The 18,577-nt window shown below is 37.0% G+C and overlaps 1 protein-coding gene across 2 annotated transcripts in view; it reads left to right on the forward strand.

The window, feature by feature from the left end:
• The window catches only part of FGD4 (FYVE, RhoGEF and PH domain containing 4), a 210,687-nt gene that overhangs the window by 152,828 nt on the left and 39,282 nt on the right, over positions 1-18,577 (forward strand). For both annotated transcript variants that reach the window (XM_068560069.1, XM_068560070.1), the window contains exons 4-5: positions 680-1,187; positions 18,270-18,359. In XM_068560069.1, coding sequence (XP_068416170.1) covers positions 680-1,187; positions 18,270-18,359 — 598 coding nt within the window. The remainder of the gene's footprint in view (positions 1-679; positions 1,188-18,269; positions 18,360-18,577) is intronic.

Below are 18,577 nucleotides of genomic sequence, written 5' to 3' on the forward strand. Positions count from 1 at the left end.
GATGGGAACAGCAGGTGACTAGTATGACAAGAGCACAGTGAGTGAGGAGAGAATAGCATTTTATGAGGCCAGGGCTAGTGGGGGCTATAGTATATAGAGTCTTATAGGCCATGATCAAGATGCCAGATTTACCTTCAAGTGTTTGGGAAAACCCTGAGAGTTTGATCTTTGTGGCAAACTTGGGAAGACTAGATTGGAGGGGATCTGTGTGGAAGCAGAGAGACAAGTTAGGAGGCTATGGCAACATGTGCAATAAAGTTTTTGAGAAATGTGTCCTGCTTTCCAAAGAAAAATAACCTTTGTTTCTAACCTGTTCATAAATTGAGGGCTAACTATACTCGTTTTTAAAATGTTAAGAAAGTAAAAATCTTGGGATAAGATGGCCTTATTAAATATTTTGCACATCTAAGTCTTTACTAACTAGGTATATTAATAAACAGCCCAAGGAAATGTTTTCAACCCTATATGTAAAGCTCAGGCTTATCATCTTTATTTAAATGTTTAGCATCCTAAAAGACTGAGAATTACTCTGGGATATTCTTACCTATGTTTCTAAAACCATCAGAGGGAAAAAAAATGTCTTCACTAAATATCCCTAAGCAGCTAGAATAAATTTGTTTTTATTCTAGAACTTGTCCATGCCAACATTTTCATACTTCCTTTGTATTTTATCTTTTAGCTCATTATCAAATTACAGTGATTTGAAAAAAGATTCTGCTGTGAACCTAAATGCACCTAGAACCCCAGGAAGGCATGGATTGACAACCACACCTCAGCAAAAACTCCTCTCCCAACACTCACCACAGAAGCAGGGAAATGATACAGATCAATCTCAGGGTGCACAGACTTGTGTGGCTAACGGTATGGTAGCAGCACAAACCCAGATGGAATGTGAGGAGGATAAAGCGGCCACTCTTAGCCCGGATACTCCTATTCAGACTTCTGAACCCTTGCCCGATACAAACTTAGTGAATGGAGAAAGACAGGAAACAGCCACAGACCCTGCATCCCCCACAACAAATGACTGTGATGAAAATGCTTCTGACAGTAGCTGCAGGACTTTACATGTCGGCCCAGTGCTCCCCCTGGAAGAAGGAAGGGCAGACACAGAAGCCAAGGTACAGGAGAGGGAAGATGGAGAAAGCCCCCTAGAACTGGAACAGCTGGACCAGCACCATGAGAGAAAGGTAAAGCATAACTAGGAAGAAGCACTGACTTTTTTTTTTTTTTAATATTTATTTATTTATTTAGGTTCTACCGGGTCTTAGTTGTGGCACGCGGGATCTTCGTTGCAGTATGTTTAGTTGCGGCATGTGGACTTAGTTGCGGCATGCGAACTCTTGCGGCATGCATGCGGGATCTAGTTCCCCGACCAGGGATTGAACCCAGGCCTCCTGCACTGGGAGCGCAGAGTCTTACCTACTGGACCACCAGGGAAGTCTCAAGCACTGACTATTCCACTATGGTTTGAAAACTATTTTATAGCATTTATGTGATGAATAAGTCAGATCACCCACACCACTGGTTGAATAGTTTTCAAGCTCTAGCTGATGATGCATGTTTCCCCTACTCTGAGGAGATATTCCACTTTTTCTTCTATGTAATTTCTGTTCATCTCTCTATTATGATTTCAAGATTCAGAACAGTGTGAAGACTTTGCTATAGGAAAACCACAAACATACTGTTTTTACTTACATCGGAAGAAAATGTTATTTGTTGCCCAAATGTTAAGGCTGCATCCCTAATATTTATGGTCTAAGTAACAGGAAATTATATAATCCTGAAGATCATCTTGGTTCAGTAGTTCATTTATAGAAGAAAAAACAGTCCCAGAAAGCTTAAGTGATTTTCCAGGCTCACAGTAAAAGTCCAGACCCCTTGTGCCCTGACTCTCAGGCCGGTATTGTGTCCTGATGCAAGAAGTCACAAGTGTAAATGCCTAATTGCAGGAAATGTCAATGAATGCAGCAGCCATGAGGAATAGACTAGAGACTGTGGCAAACTAGAAGTTCATTTCCTTTCTAATCAGAGCAGCAGTTTGATGAACCACCTGAACGGCATTTCTGAGCTAACAAAGAGCTGATTGGCTGGTGAAGTATGTTCATAGTCTACCTGTGCTATAGCAGAAACTTTTATACAATTTCAGTAACAAGACCATTGCATTTGTATTCTTTATTCATGTCAATATAGTGCTTTGGAAAGATCAGTAAATATGGCTTTTACAAAGCACTTGGAATTTCTTGGATCAAAGATGGTATATAAGCATTATCATAGCGTTCCCTGGAGTGGGGAGTTGTTTATAATTCTGAAGACAAGAAAAGTTTCCATTGTTTAGTCTCTCTTATAGGTTATAAACAACAATCTTTGTAGGAGAGCTGAGAATTGAAAATTGGACAATTATAGGAAAATTTGTAAAGGATAAATCCAAGTCCTAAATCTATTTAGAATTTTTTTTATGATGCTGTATCTTAAGTGGCACTAACATAGCCAGAAATTTAAAAGGACTGATACTAAAATATTAGAGTAAAAAATGATTGACTGATGTGTTCAGAACTTTAAAATGAAGTCTATCTTATAGTTCAATTTACAGTGATCCTGAAAAAAATCACAAATAGGCAAAGAGCCAGTAGTTTATTTTCTTCCAGTTAGTGAATTAATTTTAAATGCTGACTCTCAAGCAGAGAAAGTTTAAATAAGGAAGTGAGTGGGAGAAAGTGAATCATACTTGGTAACAATATCTGAAACATTAAAGAAACAGGACTTTGCAAAGTGAATCTCTTTACATCTCGATATAATAGTAGATTTTAGTGTCTCTGTATTTAAATCACGGTGAATGGAAAAAAAGTTTAGAACCAAGGAACTCAAGACTCACATCTATTCTTTTACAGTTGGGATGATGCCACCAGCAACTATTTGTAAAACAGTAAGAGCTGTTTTTTTTAAGGGAAATATTTTAATTGGTGATGATGCCTGTGGTTGCTGGGTACTACTTTTTTCCCCCTGTCATATATTATTATGTATACATTTTCATAGATGAGTCTTATTTGGTTTGGGAGAGACTTAATAGGGCTTCCTATTAAATTAGTGAGACATGGAATAGTACATCTGGTCTTTCTCCTAATGGGCATTTAAGCAGTGGTTGGCACATGCTATATGTGGGAAGAAAAAGGAAATTTTCTCTGCAGAGCTGTTGATCCAAATACCACATGAGTCGCCCATCCAAAAAGGAGTATTAGAATGTAATTTCTTCATGGTGACAACGTGTTCTCTTTTGCTGCTTTAGTGCTTGTTACATTGCCTTTCCTTGTTCCAAAATGCAAACATAAATGTTAGCAGTGTTAAGATGATAAGTGTATTTTACCACAATTAAAAATAAAAAATAAACTTAAAAAAATTTTTAAGTTAGTAGTATATAGTAGACTAAACAATTGGAACCAGGAAATCTTGATGCTACTTCTTGTTCATCCACTAACCAACATTATGACCTTGAACAAATCAATTAAATTCTCTAATTAAAGGGTTCTAAAATTCTTTAGTTGAAGAGTATAAACTGAGTCTGATCTTAAGTCTCTCCTTAGTGATAATAATATAATAATTCTGTGCTGTTGTATGTAGGTATATTCCTTTGTTAGCATAGCCCTCCAGATTGTCAGCTGCTGCTTTTTTTTTTTTTTTTTATTTACAAGGGTCTAAACATGCGTATCTTTATGGCTTTCTCCTGTCACAATGAATCACCAGCTATAAGTTGTCCTTTGTTGGTTTTGGTAAAAATCAAATGAAACACAGCAGGAGATCTCAGAGTGCATTGTCCACGAGTGTAAAAATGCTGTGTTGATGACAGATCATACTGTTTTTATTAAAGCTAAGGACATTGACTTGACTTTGCTTTTTGACCCTGGTACTCTACTGTCAAGGTGATTTTATTTCTACAAATTTTCCTTCTGCTGGCCTCATCAATGATTCACCATAAAACATTAGACAAATTCTCATCATCTGTATATGATTATAGCAGGTTCTGTTGTGCTGCTCCTTGCAACTAAAAAGATGTTTCTCAGCTTTGTCCAAAGAGGACGCAATTTACTAGTGCTCCTCCCTTGCACGATGTCTTCTTGTTTTAATACCAAATTATAAAATGACACAGACTCAATGTGAAGCATCCTGATGTTCCTTTTAATACCATTTACTAAAAACTTGAGCTAGCTGTCATATATTTTTAAAAAGAGAAAAATTACTATATCTAGCAAATAGTGACATATCTGGGCAGGATATGCAGGATTTTCTGTTCTCTTTAAGACCTAAATGTAGTGGATCTCTCAGTTCGCAGATCTGTATTATATTTAGAAAATTATTTACAAATAACTTTAAAAGTAACTAGATAAAATAGTGCTGTACACAAGATTCTAAAACTATTAACACTACAGTGCAACCAGCGATCTGTTGAAGGAACAGGCAATCTGACCCATCTTCCTGTTTGTAATCTCAAATTGGTTTTCATGTCACTTCTACGGTGTAGCGCTATTCGATGCCTTAAAACAATTATGTACACGATGAAAACCTTTAGTTCATATTCTTAGAGGACATATATTCTATGAGATTACATAATAATGATAAAAATGATAGTAACCATTAACTGAGCATCTTTTAACTGCTAGGCACTTTACATAATTATTTCATTTAATATCAACCTAGCACTATAGATATAATGATAATAAAGCTGAGTCTCAGAATGATTAAGTAGCTTATCTAAGATTTCAAATCTAATAAGTGACAGAATAGAGAGTTCAATGCAGATTTGCCTAACTCAAAGCTAGTGCTTTTCCTACTGCCCAATACTTTTCTTTGGCAGATAAGAAAAAAAAAAAGTTTGAGAAACCCAGCAGTCTAGCTCCAGCCTAACTCCATGCTTCTCACTGTTGCAATATGCTGTCACTCTGAGAAGCTTAGATCACATACTATTCTGCCTAAAAATTTCTAAATGGCTATATATTTCTTAAAAATTATGTAGAAAGATTTCATTGTATCAGTTGGAGAACTTTCCAAAGCCCTGACCCAGTATTTCAACCTTATCCCCTAACATGTCCTTTCAAATGTCTTGCACCCCGATGACTTGAACTTCATGGTCATTCCCAACATACACATTTAAAAAAAATTTATTGGAGTATAGTTGATTTACAATGTTGTGTTACTTTTTTCTGTACAGCAAAGTGAATCAGTTATACATATATATATATATATCTCCACTCTTTTTTAGATTCTTTTCCCATATAGTTCATTACAGAGTATTGAGAAAAGTTCTCTGTGCTATACAGTAGGTCCTTATTAGTTATCTATTTTGTATATAGTAGTGGGTATATGTCAATCCCAGTCTCCCAATTTATCCCTCCCGTCAGCTGCTTCTTAAACCATCTAATATGTTGAACTTCTAAGACATCATGGAGTATTTGAGTTTCACTATGCAGACAACTGAAAAAAAGTTACCTCAGTCTTTATATAACTCGATATAGAGATTTACATCAGAATAGTCTTATTAACTTTCATTTAAACCAGAATTAAATTTAATGGACATTTCCTGAATTGCGCACCAGGAGTGGAAGAATGAGGGATTGGGGGATGGAAAGTGGGGGTACAATAGAATTGCAAAGATAGTTCAGGAAAGTAGATACATATTAAAATAGATCTTGAACAATCATTATTAATAATTGAGTACAGACTTGAAAATAGTCTCAGCTTGTGTAACTCTTTCACTGATTATCTGATGTATTTTGATCAAGAATCACTTACAGTGGTGAATATAGAATACTGTTACTTTTACCATGTAAAAGATAATACCTACCTCATTGAAACTGTTGACTCTACTATACTTTAGCAAAGCAACACTTTTCCAATGTTTGAACTTTTTGCACCAGTGATCTAAATATAGCCAGACACCTCAAAGTAAGCAGATAATTCTTTAAAATCTCAGAATCAAAGAAAAATTTTAGCACCTTATGATACCTTTAGCTTTCAATCACAACGTGTTAATAGTATCTTTAAATTAAGGTTAATCATGTATTACAGCAGATTACAGATTGAAATCTACTAAAAAGAAGATGTTATTGGGTGAGCCAAAAAGTTTGTTCGGGTTTTTCCATAACATCTATACAACATTGTAAGGAAACATACTAAAACCCGTAAGTTACAGGAAAGGTAGGGGTCAACAACTATCGTAGTGTGTATGCATGTGAGCACTCAGGAATGGTACTTGAGGGCATCAGGGGATAACAACAGTATTATAATTCTTGTTTGGCATGATGAATTTGGGTTTACATAAATAGCTTAAACTATATTAGGAGACTCAGGTAAATGGGTTAGAATGAATTTCATTAAAAATAGTTATCTTTTCTCAGATTTGTAGGCTTCAGTGGGTGAGCTTTAGTAGAAATGCACTATGTTGAATGCTGCACTCATCAATTTGTGCCATGGAAATGAAAATTTCTCTTCACAGTTTTCACAAGTCTTTTAATATCCAGGTTATATTTCCATGGGTTGATTGGTAGTTTTTTCTGAGATTTATTCAAAGTATTTCCTTCCTCTCTATTTCATACAGCAAGCCAAATATCAGTGTGTAGATATGCACTTTTTAAGACTAACGTTTATATAAATAACGAACTCTGTTATTGCCAACATAAGCTCAAAGTAGCAATGTATTAAAACTATAATAATAGCAATTTTATCAAGAATATAAAAGAAACAGATTTTTTTTTTTTTAAGAAACAGATTTTTTAAAAGTTAATCTTTCCTTTCACCAAAAATGAAAGAAATTATGTAGTGAAGCGGGCAGATAGATGAAGGTGGTGTCCACAATGTAGAGACTTATAGAAACATATATTTTTTTTAAAAATGTAAATGTTTATTTCCTGCTTATTTCTGGTTTTTTAATTGCTATTTTACTTATTATAGTTTTATATAAGCCTTGAGGGTTTATAACTTTTGAACATACTCAAAAGTTAAGAAAGATAATTATCTCCTAGGGGGAAAAATGACAGAAAAGCACTTCAGAAGTAAGTTGCAGGACTTCCCTGGTGGCGCAGTGGTTAAGACTCTGCCTGCCAATGCAGGGGACATGGGTTCGAGCCCTGGTCCAGGAAGATCCCACATGCCGCAGAGCAACTAAGCCTGTGCACCACAACTACTGAGCCTGCGCTCTAGAGCCCGTGGGCCACAACTACTGAGCCCACGTGCCACGACTACTGAAGCCCGCGCGCCTAAAGCCCATGCTCTGCAACAAGAGAAGCCACCACAGTGAGAAGCCCGCGCACCACAACGAAGAGTAGCCCCCACTCGCCGCAACTAGAGAAAGCCCATGCACAGCAACGAAGATCCAACGCAGCCAAAAATAAAAATGTATATATTAATTAATTAATTAATTTTTAAAAAAGAAAGTGAGGCTTGATTAAAAAAAAAAAAAAGAAGTAAATTGCAAACAGAAAACCAGTGGTGTAATACAAGTTAACTCACTTTTCCTCTTTTTCCTTCAATTTCTCCTCACTAAGTTTAATTGTATTTCTTAAAATTGTTGATTAATTTTATAGGGTGTAATATGAGATATCAAAGTTTTCTGAGAGGTAAAACATAATGCTTACTTTGGTTATCCATTTCTTATGATGGGCTACAAGTCCTTTTTTTATAGAGCTTTATTTTTTATTTTTTAAATTAATTTTTGTTGGAGTATAGTTGATTTACAATGTTGTGTTAGTTTCTGCTGTACAGCAAAGTGAATCAGTTATACATATATCCACTCTTTTTCAGATTCTGTTCCCATTTAGGTCATTACAGAGTATTGAGTAGAGTTCCCTGTGCTGTACAGTAGGTTCTTATTAGTTATCTATTTTATATATAGTAGTGTGTATATGTCAATCCCAGTCTCCCAATTTATACCCCGCCCCCCATAAAGCTTTAAATTTCTTTTGGTTCACTTCTTGGAAGATAAGGGGACAACTGTTGAGGCCTTGTTAGATTTGAAGGCAAGTATTAAACTACACCTCTGTTTCTTCTTTTGCCAAATCAGCTTTAATTCCAAGAAAGTGAAAGGCAACACAAGCGAAGAAATTATCCAGCTTTACTAATCGATCTTTCATTGTTGCTAGTATTATAATGAAAGCTCCAACTAAAGTTGTAGGCATTTTAAAATGATGTGTAGAATAATGGAAAAGTTTCCTCACTAACCATGTGGATAGTTCATAAATGCCTTGAGGTTAGCTTTTCATTATTCACTTAGAACTGATGGGGAACTCAGAAACTTCTTTATGTTGTGGTGACTCCGTTTAGTATGTTGGAAAGGTATAAGAAAGAAATGAGAAACAGTGTGCTTCAGAGAGCCTGCACCTGAATAAAACCACCTGTTGTTCACTTTAAAAATTCAGTGTGCAGGCTCACTCTCCTTGGTGCTGGAAACAGAAATGAACAAGGCAAGCCCTTTCCACAAAGCCTCAGTCTGCTGAGGGGAGAAAGACATAAGTAAATCAGCATGATATGGTGCAAAAAGGGCTTGGGAAACACAGAAGAGAAAACAGCTGTGCCTGAAGGAATGCTGGTGAGGGACAGGCTGCTGAGAAGCAGCAGGATTGGGCTTGAAGGAGGAGTGGGAGGTGCTGGTGGTCCAGAATAGACAGGAACAGGGAGGTAGGGAAGAGGAGTGCATCTAGGCTGAGAGCAGGTGTGAGAAGTAGAAACAAAAGGGTAGCTGCCATGTTTAGGGGTTTTCTGGCCTCATAATAGAGGCCAGAAGGGCTAGTGAAATGAGTGTGGGAGTAGAAGGATAGGCTTAAAAAGAAAATGTAAGCTAAGGATAAATTGCAATGGGTTTGTGTGCCTAAGCTCTATTTTTTCCCCTGAAAACAATGGAGACTTTTTTAAAAAGATTTTTAAAAGTCTGAGTAAAAATTAATAATCCTCATAGAAAATCAAGAAAATGCAGCAAAGTGTAGAGAATACAAAATCACTCATAGTTCCACCACCCAGAGAAAAATGCTTTGATATCTAACATTCCAGCTTGTTTTTCTCAGCTGATATTTTTAACAAATATATGTCAGTAGCATAATGTATGGTCATTCTGCATCCTGTTTTGTAGGATTAAACATAGGTATTTTCCCATGTTATTTCAAACTTTCCATAAGCCTAATACTATCTGGCCTAAGAGGCATTTAATTAAAGCATGGAAGTGACATGATTATACATCTGTGGGTTTTGGAAAAATGACTCAGATGAAAGGAAAAACAGATGGAGCAGGGTACAGGTGTGAAAGGAAGAGGTCCTGGACGAAGCAGAGGGTTAGGACAAGGGAGAGAGATTTCTGAGAACTGCGTGACTGGATGTAGGGAATGAGTCATGTTCAACTCCTAGCTTGGATGAAGTGGCAGACGGTGTACCATTTACTGAACTACAAGAGAATAGAAAGAACAACATATTTGGGGGGCAAAAAAATTAATTGGATTTAGACATAATGAATTTAAAGGACTTGTGGAATGTCCAGGTAAAGATACCTGAAACAAAAATGGAATATTCTGGAGACATTATGGGTTATTGGTTAAGGATGAAAGCTTTAGAATTAAGAGGTGAGTTCCAATCCCAGCCCCATTACTTCCCAGCTATGTGATCTCAGACACGGCACTTTAGTATAACTCTGCAGGCCTTGGTTGAGATGACAGACAAGAAGGAAAGTGATTATGTTTGCAATGAGGGGAGGGAGTAGAGTTGCTGATTAAGTTACTTTTATGCTACTCAGTTTATGGCACCTGCAAGACATCCATTTGGAGATATTAATTAGGCAGATGAAATACGAATCTGGAGCTCAGGAAAGAGGGTAGGAATGTAAAAGGATGTACATAAGCATGTGATTAATATTGCCAAAATAGAATGTGTAGGAACCAGAAGAAGGCCAAGAACTGAGCCCTAGAGAGCACAAGCATAATCGAAAGGGGAACATAGAGGTTTGTCTAAGAGGAGAAAGAAGAAGAGAGAGCAGTGTCATGAGAACCACTGGGACTGAGAGGGTGGGGGACAGGGGGGTATTGGTGAGCTTGTGAGGATGGTCATCATTTAGAATGTGGAACTAGAAGTTAACCTGGAGACCTAGGCCTTTACTGGGACATTATAGCTAAGTAGCTCAGTAAACCTGGGTATTCAGATTAAATACAGTGAATCTATATTGCACATATACTGTGTTCAAGTCACTGCAGTAAATTCAAAGAGGAAAACTACCAGTCGAGAAGGAGGATTAAGATAAATAAATGACCATTACTTAAGATATCATGGGATGAAGGGGAAAGGAAAGCTCAAAGATAAAGCCAAGGTTTGGAGCATGGCTGAGAGGATGAATTACCTGTTGTTAGCAGAAATGGAGAACTCAGGCAGAGTCTGGAAAGTCAGGTGCCTGGAGGTCACAGGGTACACAAAGATTCAGTATGGGTGTGAGAGAAAAGGAAAGATCAGATATTGAAAACACAGTGGTTGTTGTATGTGGCGTAAAAAAAACAAAAACAAAACAGAGAGTGATACACCATAACCTGGTGGTCAGGAAGATAGGCTCAAGAGCCAGACTCTCTATGTTTGAATCCCAGCTCAGCTACTTACCAGCTATGTGGCCTTGAGCAGGTTACTTAAACATCTCTGTATCTCAGTTTCCTAATCTGTAAAATGGAGGTAATATTACCTACCTCATAACATTTTTACAAGGCATAGATCATTTAATAGTTGTAAAGTACATAGAACAGTGCCTTGAAACAATGTGAGCTGTGTTTGTTAAAAAAAACATAAAATAAAAATCCTGTTTCCTCATTTGTAAATCTAGATGAATAGATTCATGACCTGAGATGTCCCTTAATAGACCAAAGTTCAACATAGCTTACCTGCTGAAGATCCCAGCCCCTCTCTCTCAGTTCTATTTTAAACTAAGGTGCTCCCTTACAGGATACACAGAGATAAGTTTGCATGCCTCGTGCCATGTGAGGCACTCACTAATGTGTACAAAGTTTTAACTCTGGGGAATCATCACCAGAAATATTTATGTGACCTTATTACTTTGATATTCTGCCTAGGCTTGGGATAGTTTAATTCAGTTATTGATTGTGAGTATATATTACATTTTCTTGGTGTCTGATCTTTAATTTCTGCTAAACCCAAAGGACAGTTTAGTCTAATGTATACTAAATTGGGTGTGAGAAGAGCAAAGTTCTTCTCTCTTTGCTGTCACTTCCTGTCTGATCTTGTGCAAGTAACCAAATTGTTCTTCTCAGTGCAGGCTCTTTCTCCCTCCTCCCCCACCCTCTCTTAAAAGGATGTAATTTAAACCTTCAGATTAAAAGCTCTCACTTGCCTATTCTCCTCTTTCGAATTGGATAAACAGTATAGAGGACATAGATTCGAAAAATACTGGTGCTGGTCACAATTAGGCTTGGATTTTGCTCCCAAAGCTTCCTGAAGGATCATGTTAAAGTACCAGACTGTTTATTCTTGTGACACTATATTATGAAGCAGGGAAAGGAATAATGCCTGCATGTCATAGTGGGCGTTCTCTTTTTCTTGTAATGTGAACCTGGTGATAAATTTTTTCCTGATTAGAACTCTTCCCTGAGACCACGTGACCTTAGTTATGGCATTATTGCATGATCTTAATAGAACACAAAGTCTGTGTTTTGTTCCCTTACCTTCTCATTTTCTTATTCCCCAGATCCAGGGGGAGTTCTCTTAGTTAAAAGGTGGTAGCAGAGTACGAACTTTGTTTTCACAGACCTGCATTGAATCCTAGCTTAGTCACTTAGCAGCTGCGTGACTTTGGGCAGGTTACCCAGCCTCACTAGGACACAGCTTCCTCGTCTATAAAATGAGGGGATAACGCTACTTGCTTCACGGGAGTATTAAGAGGGTTACATTAGATAATTATGTGAAGAACATACAATAGTGCCAATAAATAGCGGGAGTTGCCCCTATCGCTCACTTGTGATAACTTCCCTTGATTACCTTGCTCTTTAGTATACTGAGAAGGAATACTGGAATGAAGGTGTCTAACACAAAATTAAAGATTTTAAGTTGTGTTTTGAGATGATAGACTAATTATGTGACATTTAAATATCATTGTGATCTAATTTTTAATTATCACCTGGAACCACACTGAAGATTTTGATGTCTGTAAATACATTTAAAAATGACATATCAAAATGTTGATGCATCTCATGAATTGTGGTACAAAATCAAGTGTTTATTTCCTAAGTTGACTCATCTTGCTATGAGAGAATGGACTTCAGGGAATGCAGAGACACATACCTATACAAAACCACATCTTCCTTCTGCATGGTAGAATACAATTAACTGATGACAGATTTGGATAGAAATTCCCCACGAGCAAGAAACATCCATTCTGGTCCTATAAAACATGATAATTTATATAGATATTATTTTAAATATAACATATGGAATATGTTATAAATATACATATGGAGAAGGCTATAAGAACTTTTAGTAGTTTTGATTCAGTGTTTTTAGGGGAAAAAAAATCTTCCTGCTTAAAATGAAATCACATGAGAACATGTATTGAAGAGTTATAAAGCATAGTATCAGTATCTGATTCCTTTTTAAACAGTTTAAGATTCTGCCCTTAAAGCATCTTTCAGGAAACAGTTGCTCATTGGCATTTGTGAAATTCTTTTCAAAATATCTACTCCCCTGCTTGGGGTTTTGAGGCGTGTGCAGGGCATATGGCACTAAGATTCTGAAGAGTGAATTGCTGGCTCCACACAAGCATTTTCTGCCTATCCAGAACTCTGAGAGCTGCTCTTTGTCCCGGCTCCTGCCATATGGAAGAGTCATGCCGAAAGGTCTGAAAAGACCTGCAGGAGCTGGTGACACCTGCAAGGAAGGAGGCAGAACTGACACTGCAACACTTCATGTGCCAGTGGGTACAGTGACTAATAACTAGGCTGACCCTAACCCAAGTGAAAATGGAGCAGATCTCTACGAAAAGATTCTCAGAGGTGTAAAGGTACACAGTAGTAGCCTAGGAATGCATTGAGCAGAGAGGAGCAGGGGAAAATAAATTGTATAGTCTATTAGTGTAAGAGGAGTGTATCTTACTTTTTCAGTTCTGATAGTTTAGGTATACTCTAGTGTATTTTTGTTTGAGGCAATACTCTGAGAATCTGCTTTCAATATAGTATATATTTGCAAGTAAAAAAAGAAAGAAAACCAATCCCTTTATTTTATAGAGGAATATCAAAAGTAAGATACTTTTTAAATAGCATATTTATAATTATTTTGAAAAGTCAAGCCTGTGTATTCAGCTCCAAAAGAATCAAATGGGATTACTCATCAAATCAGTATTGTGTAACCATTATTGTTTTCCAAAGAATCACAAAAATAAATGACTTCTTAGTAAAGTGCTATTTAAAAAAAATATCAGGCTACAGCCCCAATGTACCAGCAGCTTTAAAACTACTTTGTGCATTATTTAAGCATAAGTCTGTTAGAGTAATTGAGCCCTGTACATGCAGAGAGATCATATATTTCTCCCTAAATGTACTTATAGGTAAGTTTCAGAAACTAAACTAATTTTTTAAAATTTAGAAGCCATCATATTATTACATCAAATATGACTGAATTTTTTATACCTGATAATTATTACTAAATGCTAAAAAGTCTGCTTTAAATAAAATTTATGTTGGAAAAATAATCAGTATATAAATTAAAATGCACATTCCATTTTTAAGTGGATAGTTAGTATTTTGTTAGTCTGTTCACTTGTAGGCACTTAATACAGTCTTGTTTTTTGTTGCAAAGAAGGGTTAGAGTGAGAGCCAAATATTTACTGAAGAGTTACTCAAAAATCACATACTCTCTTATGTGAATAAAATCTGATTCATTTGGGTTCTGTGTGACCTTGGGCAAGTTTCCTGGCCTCTTTGAGCCTTGGATTTTTTTTTTTAAGCTCTGGAATTTTGTTTTGTTGTGTGTGTATACTACCTATAAAATAGGAATAATAATGGCACCCGTTTTATAGACTTGTTGTAAGGACCAGTCAATCTGTGTAAAATACTTGTAACAGTCTGGCATATAACAAGCAATGAGTGAATAATAGTTAGCTGTTCTTATTGTGGTGATGCTATTATTGTTGTGATTAACCTAAAGAAAGGCTCCATGAGCCTGTGATGTCGTCACTTCCACCACAAAATCCCTAGTAACTTTTCACAAACCTTATATGTGAGTGATTAAACCATATGTCAGCAAGTTTACTTTGTGTTGGCTTTTGCAAGGTCAGGGACCTAATGTTAGAAGACCATCTGTGTGGAAGGAATATAGCTTTTACTAATAACTGCTGGCATACCCTTGGATTTTGCAAAATACAACCAGTATACCCACAATTTGCCACGTTCAGCTAAAGTATAATTTGCAGTCAGCAAAAAGATTGTTTCTTAGAAGCTTCCTATTTAAGATCTCATAGGATATGGAAGACCTCAGGGGTGACTTCATTGCATAGCAATAGTAGACATTATGACTTGTTTAATGAATTCTCTGACTTACAAAAGATGTATTACTTTATCATGGCACAAATTCTGCTGGATTGTTTTCTTTAAAGATATTAGCTAGAACTAGAATTAGAAAATACAAAAAAGTATAGTGGGTCAAGAAGATATCTCCACTATTAGAATAAAATGAAGGGCTTGAAAAGAATGAACTACTAATACTAATAACAACTTGGATGTATCTCAAATGCATTTTGATAAAGCAAGACTCAAAAGGCACATACTGTGTGATTCCATTTACATGACATTCTGGAACAAGCCAGATCAACAATTAGTAGGAGCTGGTGGTGGAAGAGGAGTGGGGTTGACTGCAGAGACCTAAGAAAAGTTTCGATAGAAATGTTCTGTATCTTGATTGTGGTGGTGGTGGTGACATGATTGTAACCATTTGTCAAAACTCCTAGAACTATTCACCAAAAGGGTGAATTTTACTAATTGTAAATTTCATCTCAGTAAATCTGGCTTAAAGAACCAAAACAAATGGCTGTAGTGTTGGTGCAGGTCAGTATTTCCTGTGAGTGTGTAGAACTTTTTCTGAAATGTTGATAGAGTTCTTATGTATTTACTTATTACACTTAATTACATCTTTGAAAGTCACATTTTTAGTTCATTAAGTATTTTACTTTCTTCTCTATAAATAGTGATTGTCTAAAAATTTCTTGAAAGTTTATCAGTTTCATGGAATATACTGCATATGTTTCTTAGTATTTAAGTTTTTTGTATTAATCAGGATGCTACAAATAACACCAGTATTACTCAACCTGGCTTAAACAATAAGGAAGTTTATTGGCTTCATCTCTGTGGTTATGGGATGGCTGCTTATAGCACTCAAGACTACATGTACCCTCATTTACATGGAGCAGCAAAGAGAGATCTCTTTTTCCATGGTTCTTCCTTAAGAGTAGGGAGCCTCCTTTTCCAAAGCTTCCAGTGCATATTCCCTCGTGTCTCATTGGCCCCTGAACCTATCGCTGTATACTCCTGATTGTGACACCATTCAGGGCTCCCCTTTTGATCTGTGGATAAGGTCAGTTTCCCCAAAGGAAAGGCTACATAGTAGTGGGGTAGACACACTAACCAAATCTGGATACCATTAAGAGATAGCGGGGAAGGGATGCCAGGTAGGCAAGCAACAATGCTAGTACTTCACTCTGAGTTTAAGTTAAACCAAAACTTTGACTAATTATGGAATTTGACTACTACATAGTTTTTTTTTTAATATTTATTTGGCTGCGCCGGGTCTTAGTTGTGGCACGCGGGATCTTCGTTGCTGCATGCGGGATCTTTTAGTTGCAGCATGTGGGCTCTTAATTGTGGCATGCAGGATCTAGTTCCCTGACCAGGGATCAAACCTGGGCCCTCTGCAATGAGATCCAGGAGTCTTAACCCCTGGACCACCAGGGAAGTCTCGATTACTACACAGTTCTTATTTCAGTGTTTCTGAGACCACAAATTATTTAAACATATTATGTTACCTTACCCTAAAGACTTCACATAAAAATACCTCAGTTCTGTAAGAAGCAACATGGTAACTTACCACGTCAGAACATATATTGCATATAAAGCATAAAGTAGATGTCATATGTTTTTAACACAATGAAGCATTTATACAACTTAATAGCATTTTATACATAGTTTAAAATGTAGCATTTACACAAATCAGACACTGGTTTAAAGTACACTTTGGTCTGCTTTGGTACTAAAGTTTTTACTAAACTCTTATTATATTTCATACTCTCCTAGAATGAGAAAATTATTTCAGCAAAGTAACTAGGTAGAAACAACTCTGGATGGTACGCAGAGTCTGGATTTTATCCTGTCAGTGAGAAGAGGACTATTGAAGAATTTTGGTTTTTCCTATGGGAATTAGGATTAGGTGAGCAGAGCAGAGTTTTTGTTTTGTTTTGTTTTTAAATTTTATTTATTTATTTTTTGGCTGCGTTGGGTCTTCGTTGCTGTGCGCAGGCTTTCTCTAGTTGTGGCGAGCAGGGGCTACTCTTCGTTACAGAGCACAGGCTCTAGGCATGCTTGCTTCAGTAGTTGTGGCTTGGCTCTAGAGCGCAGGCTCAGTAGTTGTGGTGCACAGGCTTAGTTGCTCCGCAGCACGTGGTTTCTTCCTGGACCAGGGATCGGCCCTGTGTCCCCTGCATTGGCAGACGGATTCTTAACCACTGCTGTGCCACCAGGGACATCCCCAGAGCAGAGTTTTAGAAAAATTCCTCATACGATAGTATTCAAGGTGGGTTAGAGCCAAAACAAATAATGGAATCAGTTAATTGGGCAACTATTGATTGGCCTGGGCTTGAGATAAGGTATGAGCAAAACAGGGTGGCAGTGATGAGAGCGTAAAAGATGGATGCTAAAGACAAAATGCCATGAACAGGAGTTGGTGGCTGACTGGATTTTGTGGTAGGGAACTAAGCTTAAAGTAATTTAAGTCAGCTAACTGGAAAGGGATGGAACTATTGCTAGGATGGTAAGGTTGGAGGGTGGCGGTAGGATGGAGATTTTGCAGAAACGATGAGTTTGGTCTTAGATTGACAACATGTCAAAGTGGTAATAAATGTCCAGCAATAGTTAGTCATGTGAGACTGCTTCTCATTCATTCATTCAGTGATATTTTATTGAGTGCCAGTGTTTTATTGAAGCACTGCAGTAGATACAAGAGATGGAGCAGTTAACAAGGAAAAAATGTTCCTATCCTCATGGCACTAGCAAGGTTATACAAAGATATTTAAGAGTTAAGTAAATATAAAGTGAAGAAATATTAAAGTCTAGATTTAATTAAAAATAATATAGATAGAGGGAGGTGGGTGCGAGCATAGGTGAAAGAAGATTAACAATGAGTTGATGTTGGATCTTGGTGATGGACACATGGGGGTTTGTTTTACTATTTTGTCTACTTTTATATATGATTGAAATTTTTCCATAATAAAGTTTTTTTAAGGTAAAAAGTTCTGTGCATAGAGCTAATAATTAAACAAGATCTTTGAGAGAGTGATAAAAACATGTCCAAAGAGTAGCCTGAGAGAGGTAGGGGGAAAATGAGGAAAGTAAAGTGTCTGGGAAGTAAAAAAGATAAAAGATGTTTCAAGGAAAAGGTGGAAGATAGTGTTGATACAGAGATCAAAGAAGTTATCATAGATTAAATCTAGCTGATTTCTAATTTTCATTTCTGGTTGGATGTTCCTTGATGACTGAAAGGAATTGGGTACCTGAGAAGCTTAAGAAAACTTTTGATGAAACCATTTTTTTTAAATCAATTTTTCAAAAATTTTATTTATTTATTTATTTGTTTGTTTGTTTTTGGCTGCATTGGGTCTTCGTTGCTACAAGCGGGCTTTCTCTAGTTGCGGTGAGCGAGGGCTACTCTTCATTGCGGTGCCCGGGCTTCTCATTGTGGTGGCTTCTTTTGTTTCAGAGCACAGGCTCTAGGTGCATGGGCTTCAATAGTTGTGACACGCAGGCTCCGTAGTTGTGGCTCGCGGGCTCTAGAGCGCAGGCTCAGTAGTTGTGGCACATGGGCTTAGTTGCTCCGCGGCATGTGGGATCTTCCCAGACCAGGGCTCGAACCCATGTCCCCTGCACTGGCAGTTGGATTCTTAACCACTGCGCCACCAGGGGAGTCCTTGATGAAACCATTTGATAATATTTATTACTTGAGAAATACTGTCCAAGCTTTATTTCCTAATATGTGAATATCTGTTCTGTTTTCAGGAGACTAATGAGCAAAAACTTCACAAAATAGCCAATGAACTTTTGCTTACAGAAAGAGCTTACGTCAGCCGACTTGACCTCTTAGATCAGGTAATATTTTCCCTTTCAGTATTTTATTTTTTAGCATTATACATCATTTTAACTTAGTAATTTAAGTGTTTTAGAAACTGCAAGAAGGACCTAGCCATTTTTGGCAAGTGAAAGCTACTTCCTCAAGGAGCTCTCTAACATTTTCAGCTCTGTCAGTGAATTCATTAGGTATAAAGGTTTCATAATTCATAAAAAACAGATTGAAGGACTCTCTGTAT

This window comes from Eschrichtius robustus, chromosome 13 (assembly GCF_028021215.1).
Source record: "Eschrichtius robustus isolate mEscRob2 chromosome 13, mEscRob2.pri, whole genome shotgun sequence".
In the NCBI taxonomy this organism is placed as follows: domain Eukaryota; kingdom Metazoa; phylum Chordata; class Mammalia; order Artiodactyla; family Eschrichtiidae; genus Eschrichtius; species Eschrichtius robustus.